Source organism: Orycteropus afer, unplaced genomic scaffold (genome assembly GCF_000298275.1).
Source record: "Orycteropus afer afer isolate SDZICR_OR568_19922 unplaced genomic scaffold, OryAfe1.0 scaffold00181, whole genome shotgun sequence".
Taxonomy (NCBI): domain Eukaryota; kingdom Metazoa; phylum Chordata; class Mammalia; order Tubulidentata; family Orycteropodidae; genus Orycteropus; species Orycteropus afer.
Window position 1 is genome coordinate 6,798,231 of NW_006921768.1, and position 8,362 is coordinate 6,806,592.

The 8,362-nt window shown below is 37.7% G+C and overlaps 1 protein-coding gene across 1 annotated transcript in view; it reads right to left on the reverse strand.

Moving 5' to 3' along the window:
* Positions 1 to 8,362, reverse strand: part of PREX2 (phosphatidylinositol-3,4,5-trisphosphate dependent Rac exchange factor 2) — a 466,421-nt gene that overhangs the window by 154,292 nt on the left and 303,767 nt on the right. The window contains exons 26-27 of the mRNA XM_007947357.2: positions 4,190 to 4,315; positions 3,056 to 3,204 (exon numbers count right to left, since the gene is read on the reverse strand). Of these exons, the coding sequence (XP_007945548.1) occupies positions 3,056 to 3,204; positions 4,190 to 4,315 (275 nt within the window). The remainder of the gene's footprint in view (positions 1 to 3,055; positions 3,205 to 4,189; positions 4,316 to 8,362) is intronic.

Consider the following 8,362-nt stretch of genomic DNA (forward strand, 5'->3'; position numbering starts at 1 on the left):
AAAGGCGCTCATGTATTACTTCACAGACCAACAATCATCTTCTCATTTACTAAATACCAATGACATCTTTTCTCTAGTCAATAGAATATATCTTGACACTCATTTCTTTTACATCAATATATGTTTTCTTATTTCAAGTCTATGAAAATATTTTAATAGCCTTATAGATGTCTTGCAATGTTGAACCTAATGTTGTACATTGAATAAATACTTGTGTATTAAGTTAATTATTTTTAAAAAAAACACATGTTTTTGTTCCATACACTGTTGCTTGTGCTGTGGACACAGTAGTTCATAAAACACACAAAAGCCCCTGCCTTCCCAAAGCTTAAGTTCTGATAGGGGAAAACAGACCATAAACAAGTAAACTTGACAGTAGATCAGAGAGAAATAAAAGGGGCAGGAAGTAGAGCTGCACGTTTGGATGGTGTAGTTAGGGAAAGTGTCACTGTGAGGTGGCATTTGAATAATATCTCAGTAATTTATAGATTTTTAGACACCAGTGAGAGTTGGAGGAACCATGTTATATTACTCAAGACCCTATGAACATGTTCAATAGTGGATAGTAATGAATTATTTTAAACATAGTTTTCCTGTTTGGAAAGATATTTTTATGTCTTGTAAGACAGACTGGGTATTTATTCATCCCTTCTACCAGAAAGATTAAAGCATTAGACTAACACCAGTTTCCCCAAGCACTATACGGCACAGAGAGATGAATTCTGAATACAAAAGAGGAAGGAAATACAGGAGCTCTCGTTTTGCAAGGAGTCTTCTGTGCATTATGGATCTTTTCAATTAGAAGTCATGGGGCTAAGCATAGGTATTTTTTTTTTTTTCAAAGTTATATGAGTAGGCTGTAAACTTTCACCTAAATCATAACAAAAATTAAAAAAAAAAAGTTATACAAGTTGGGTTCAAATATTTGCTTTCACTTTAAACAGCTGCAATCACACTCCACTGACCCTATGGAAACAAATAATGGGCTATCAAACAAATGATAGAAAAGTAATATTTTTGACACCGTATTTTTGCATAAAGTTTCTAGATTTTGAAAAGCAGCTATATCACATCAAACTACAACATTTTATTTGTACATGCAAAAATATTTTTTTTCTTTATTTTTGCTCATAGAAAATATTGAGCTACCAACTGTAAGTACACAGCTTACATGGGAGTAAGCTGTGGCATGGGAGAAAGGTCTGGTAATTTACATCCATAGATTACAGCCAAGGAAACACTATGGTGCTCAGTTCTACTGAGTGTCACATGGGGTCACCATGAGTTAAGAATAAATTCAACAACAATGGATTTAGTTATGATATGTTGTTGTTGTTGTTGTTGTTGTTGTTATGTGCCATCGAGTCAGACCTGACTCATAGCGACCCCTCCCTGGGGTTCCAAAGCAAGTATCACTGTGGAAGTAGATTGCCCAACCTTCCTTCCGAGGAGTGGCTGGTGGGTTTGAACCGCCAGCCTTCTGGTTAGCAGTCAAGTGCCTTACATACTATGCTATCAGAGCTCCCTTAGTTATGATATAGGTCTGTTAATTCTGGGTTAAAATTCTGAGCAGTGAACCATTCCATGCCTTTAATCAATAAAGATCTTGTACTTAATATATTGAATCGATCCTTATGCTTTTCTATTAAAAGGGGATTGCAATGCCATCATTACCATCATCATCATAGCTAACCCTTATTGAACACTTATGCCAGTCATTATGCTAAATACTTAAAATCAAAATCAAATCCACTTCTGTCAAATTAATTCCAACTCTTAGCAACCATGGGGGACAGGGTAAAACTATCCCATAAGGTTTCCAATGCTGTAAAGCAGACTGTCACATCTTTCTCCAGCAGAGCATTCAGTGGGTTCAAACCTTTGACCTTTTGGCTAGCAGTCAAGTGCTTTAACCACTGTACCACCAAGCCTTCTTTTATACTCTGTACTTCTAAAACCAAACTGTCTGCCATCGAGTTGATTTCAACTCATAATGATGACCACTGGGTTTCTAATGCTGTAAATCTTGACTCATCTTTCTTCCACAGAGGGGCTGGTGGGTTTGAACCACTGACCTTTTGGTTAGCAGACAAATGACTTAACCACTACACCACTACAGCTCCTTATGCTATGTACTTAACAGATATTAATTCATTTAACCCTTAAAACCACCTCATGAAGTAGATATTAATAATATTGTTATTATGACCATTTTGTGGAATGGGTGACTGACCCCCAGTGTTACATATACAGTAGTATTTGCAAAAGCCAGAACCTGTGTAAGTTGGAAACTTGTCAGAGAAAGAAAACTCAAAAATTTTCCAGTAATAGAGAGTAATAGAAAAGTGGTAAGAATGTGCCCTGTGAAATGTAAAAAACTTATAAGACCCAGAAAAACAAGGCAGTTCCATTGAGTTCTAGTTTTCATAAGTTTTACTGTACCATATACTTGGAAAATTAGTAGAACACAATCCTCCATTTATATTCACATTCCCCAGACGGAGTATGGTGTCATTAGTGCTGTTCTCCAGCATCGCACATCTCTTGGGGGTTGCTGCCTATTCCTAAGAAGACAGGCATGCCCCTGGGACTTGTTTTAGACAGTGCACTGTGAGCACATGTGACGTGGGTCACTTCTAGGCAGAACCTTTTAATCAAGTGTGCAGTCTGGGTCATTTTCTTCTCCATACCATGACAAGCAGACACAGTCCAGTTGGCAAGGCCTGGTCAGCCTATGACTCTACTCCATAACATGGAGCAGAAAATATGCTGACCCATAGTAGGCATGTAGAGTAGGCAAGAAATAAACTTTTATTGCTATAAATCTGAGACACTTCAGAGAATCTATGAACCTAACAATGAAGGGGAAAATAGTTATTATATTGAAACTAAGAGAAGTCTAGAGAAATATGACAGGAGTGACTATGGCACAGGAGCATGTACTTTATATTGCGGGACTAGGGACAGCCTCTCTAAGGATCTGTCATTTAACCTGACAGACACTTGACTACCTAGAAGGGCGGCTAGCATCCAGACCTCAGGAGAAGAGAATGACAGATAGAGGGCCCTTTAGTGACAGTGAGCTTGTCATATTCCAGGAGTAGAGAGAGGTGATGCAGCTGGAGTTCAGTGAGATGAGTTTGTACAGCTGGGGGATGAGGCGTGAAGGGTCTTGTAGGCAACAGTAATGCATTTGAATGTACCCTGTGAAATGTAATAAACTTTTCACAGTACTCTCATTGTACTGAAGTGTCACTGAATTGTTTTAAGAAAGGGACTAACACAGTCTTATTTACTTTTAAAGATCCTCTGGGGTCTGCTGAATATAGACTGTACCAGAGAGTCAGGGCTAGGACATGCTACAGTGGCACCTGTGAGGGATGATGGTGACTAGGATGATAGGTGTGGGTGACTGGTGTGAAGGACTGGTATGGAGGATAGGTGTGGGGCATTGATATGGGGGTGAGGTGTAGGAGATAGGAGTAATTGATCATTGTGGAGGACAGGCATGGGGATAGCTGTGGGAGATAAGTTTGTGAAGTAGGTATGGAAGATAGGTTTGGATGACTGGAGTGAGGAATAGGTGTGAGGGTAGATATGAGGGGTAGATATGGAGGACTGGTGTGTGGGATCAGTATGGGGCTCTCTTGTGGGGAGGTGTGGGTGATATTTAATTGGTGTGAAAGATGGGTGTGTAGAATAGGTATGGCTGATGGGTGTGCATACATTCTGAGGTATAATTGGCAGAACTTGATAAGGTATTGGGGGGTGGAGGGAATAGAAGGAGAAGAATCAAAGAGGATACCTCGATTTGGGCTCAATGAACTGAAGAGATGGGGAATACTTCACTGAGAAGGGGAAGACCATCATGGTGGGAGGAGTCAAAAGAAGAAGCATGTAAGGAAATCTGGAATTCAGTTTTGGAAACAAATTTAAGATTGAGATGTCTCTGATACATCCTAATGCTTCATTACCCAAATCACAGAGGAACTATGGGAATGAAATAAATTAACGTATATAATGGGGTAAGCTTGCCTGGCACATAAAAACCTATTATAAATGTTGATTTTTATTAATCTGTGCCCTCTTTTGGTACACTTACCAGAAAAATTCTTGGGAAAACCCCAAAAATAATTCAACCACTGTCCCTACCATTCCTTTCTGTAATCCCAGTCTACTAATGTCCTACAAAGCAATTTGTTCATCCAGGACATCTAGAATCTGCAAAATGAAGTCTTTCCTTCTCAACTTTCCTATCTTCAATGCTCCCCAATATTCTGCATCCACTTCCTCCGTGTAAGAAGGCACAAATCCACTATTTTTAAAATCCCATCAAATGTTTTAGACCACTCTTGAATTATTTTTCTTTTTCCTTATTCTTAATGTCCAGGAAAATAACCCTTTGAAGGTCAAAAGCATTTAACTCCCTAAAGTTAAACAGGAATCTCAAAGCCTTGATTAAATTTATGATATAACCTCATTTTGTGTCACTAGGCAGCAAATTAGTTTAACTCCATCATTGGAACTGAAGCTATTGTGAACAGAGTAGGAGGACTTAGTGAAATCCCCACGTGTAGAGGAAATTTTGGAGAGGAGTTCACAAGTGACAGGGTAATCAGACTTTTATCATAAAAAAGTTCAGCTCTGTGCCATTTCACAGGAATGAATGACTTCCAGAAAGATTAGCAATGAGATATGATGAGGCAATTTCTCTTAAAACTTAGTAACATATCTGAGAACTGCTTCTCCACTCTGAGAACACATACATATACCTGACCAAAAATAATTACTACATGATGAGAAAATAATTTGATAACTAGCTTTTAAAATAATTTATCAAGCAACATAATAGGGCAAGACAATATACAATAAGAGAGAGATCAGTACAATACCAACAAGGCAAAGGAAGACACTGAGAGGTACACAAGAGTTCCAGACAACAAAGGTAAATACTATGACATACAACCCTGTAATATCAGTAACAACAAACAATCATCTGTGAGTGGATTCTTAGGCAGACGAATAGTTATGGGGAGGAGAACAAGACTCTGCCCATGAGTATATTGGTTTGGCAGAGGATATTTCTACACACATATTTGTATGTGCTATAAATATACCCATGTAAGTAGCAGGACAGAGAAGACAAAGTTATGGAAATTCTAGGCCATGGCTAGATGTCTTGAAAGGGTGGATCATTGGGATTGGGATCTTAGGACCACATTCTCTAGGAGCAGCTGAGTCAATTGACATAATCTAGATCATAAAGACAATGTTCTACATCTTACTGTGGTCAGTAACAGCAACTGGGGTCTTAAAAGCAAGCAAATATCCAAAGGCTGTCTAAGATTCGTCTGCAGGTCTCTCTCCATCTGGAGGAAGGAAGAATGAAGAAATCAGAGACTCAAGGAAACAATCCACAGAACTGGTGGACCACATAAACCATGGCCTCCACTGACCTGAGATCAGAAGGACTGGATGATGCCTGGCTATAAGTATCAACTACTCTGACCAGAACCACAGAAGGTCCTGCACAGAACGGGAGAAAGGTGTAGAACAAAATTCAAAATCATAGTAAATACCAGACTCACTGGCCTGATAGGGACTTGGTGGAACCCTCCATACCGTGGGCCTTGGGCATCCTTTGAACCTGGAACTGATCCCACCCCTGGAAAACACCTAGCAGCCAAACAACAAACAGGCCTATAAAGTGAACAATAGTACATATGAGGAAGATGCCTCTTAGAACAATTAACCATATGAGCCCAAAAGGGCATCATTTGCACCAGGAAAGAGCTCAGAAGTCTGGGAGGGGTAGGAAAGAAGGATGGGAAATCCAAGAAGGAAGTGTTAAGAGTGCTGATACATTGAGGGAATTGTAATCGATGTTACATAAAAAGTGTGTGTAAATTGTTGCTCTGTAAACTTTCACCCAAACCAAAATAAATAATCATTTGCCTAAGTCTCCTGCTCTATAGTTTCTCTGAGTACAACAGGTAATGGAGAATCCAGGCACTTGGACAACTGTACTCTTTGACTATGACTATATTGCATGAAGAATTATGCAGAAACATAATTATATTTAGAATTAAATTATATGCTATACACAGGAGAAACCAAGGAAGATACTCAAATCCTTTGCTTGTTTTTCTTACAAACATGTACAAGGTTTTGGAAGTAAACAAAACAAATAAACAAGCAAAAAAGGAAAAAAAAAAAAAAATCACTGCTGTGGAGTTGATTCCTACTCCTGGTACTCATGGTAACCCCAATGTGTTACAGAGTAGAACTGATCCCTAGAGTTTTCTTGATTGTCATCTTTAAGGAAGCAGATCTCTAGGGCTTTTTTTTTTTTTTCCAGAGGTGCCAATGGATGAGTTCAAATTGCCAACCTTTTGGTAAGTAACCATCACAAACCATTTGTACCGTAAGAGTGGGAAAATATTAAGTGAAATAGAAATTATTTGGGAGCTCTGGTAGCATAGTGCCTAAGGCATTTGACTGCTAACCAGAAGGCTGGCGGTTCAAATCCACCAGCACTCCTCGGAAGGAAGATGGGGCAATCTACTTCCGTAGTGATACTGCCTCGGAAACCCAAGGAGGGGTCGCTATGAGTCAGGTCCGACTCGACGGCATATGACAACATAACAACAAGAAATTATTTAAAGCAGTTTTGGTAAAAATAACTTAACTCCTTTCTGTAACTACTGTATTAAATAAAACATTTTAAACCAAGGAAAAGGAGTCCTTTGGCTCAAAACTTTTTATTGAAAATGTATCTTAATTCAATATTCACCTAACTTGAAAAGAATCAATAAATTTACAAAGATAGATGAGAGCCTTGGCAATCATCAGGCAATGCATCAGAGTCTAGTCCCCAGGCAGTGTAAGCTCAAGCACATCAATCATCATGTCATTGTCCAAAGACTCATCTGAAAAGTGGAAAAAATTATTTGTGGCCTAACTCCAAGTATGGGATCAGTCCAGATGTTCTCTCAAAATCCCTTTGAGATCTAGGATCTAAGATTTAATGTCAATATTTATTGCCTTAATATTAATAAAAGATTATTTCTTCTTCTATACATTTCCTAAATGACTCAGGAAAAAACAACAACACTGAATATATCATATAACATATCTGTTCATTAAATAAAGCAAAACATAATGCTACAAAATACACACTTCTCTGATACAGTGTCATCCCAAGGCATGATTCAAAAGAAGCATACAATCGTGTAAAGAGTCTCCTCTTCTCTTAGCAATCTCATTCCAAACCTTTTAATTTATCTATGATTGAGGAAGTCACACCAAATATTATAAGCAATTAAAAAATAAACGAGTGTATTAGACACAGTAAAGCAGAATTTTAATTCTAAATTACTCAGAAAAAAATAGCTAAGTAAATAGTAGATATTTGAGCATGATTTTTAAAATATGATGCATCTAAATATGGTGATTTTAATCTCTAAATTATAAAGTTGTACAAAATAAAGGCTCATATCAGCTAAGATTTCATTCATATAATATTTAATTACCACAAAGACTTAGAATAGTTTCTAAATATTTGCATCCAAACTTTATTATCCATGGAAACATAGGATTATGCCCATAATATGTAAAAGAATCCCTGATGATACAGTGATTAACCACTCCTGCTAACCAACAGGTTGGTGGTTCGAATCCAGCAGCTGCTCCTCAGAAGAAAGAAGTAGCAGTCTGCTTCCATAAATATTACAGTCTTGGAAACCCTATAGAAAAGTTCTACTCTGTCCTACAGGGTCATAATTAATGTGACACCAATGGGCATGTAAAGTAAACAATATACACTTGGTATAAACTTAAATCTACAACCAACTATAGAGTACAAAATAAATAAATAAGGTTGTTGTTATTGTTAGGTGCCATTGAGTCAGTTCTCACTCATAGTTATCTTATGCATAATAGAATGAAACACCGCCCAGTCCCAGCCATCCTCACAGGCATTGCTGTGTTTGAGTCCACTGTTGCAGCCACTGTGTCTCTCCAACGTTTATGCCATTCTACAAACTTTTGATATATTCAGTAATTTTCATCACTTGAGCAGACAAGCAAACATGATGTTAGGCACTACGTTGATAGTTTTTTATATTATTATTCTTTTTTAAATCATTTTCACCACAACCTTCAGTTGGTTATTATTATTCATCCTATTCTATAGATGAGAAACTGAAGTTTAGAGCCAGGACTAGAATCCAGGCTTCCATTTCTAATCCCATGTTGTTCTGACAATCCAGAGCTGCCTTGACTAGATGTTAACAATAATCACAAGCCAGGAGAAGTTATATCATCTAAAAAAAAAAAAAAAAAAAAAAACCCTAAACTAGTA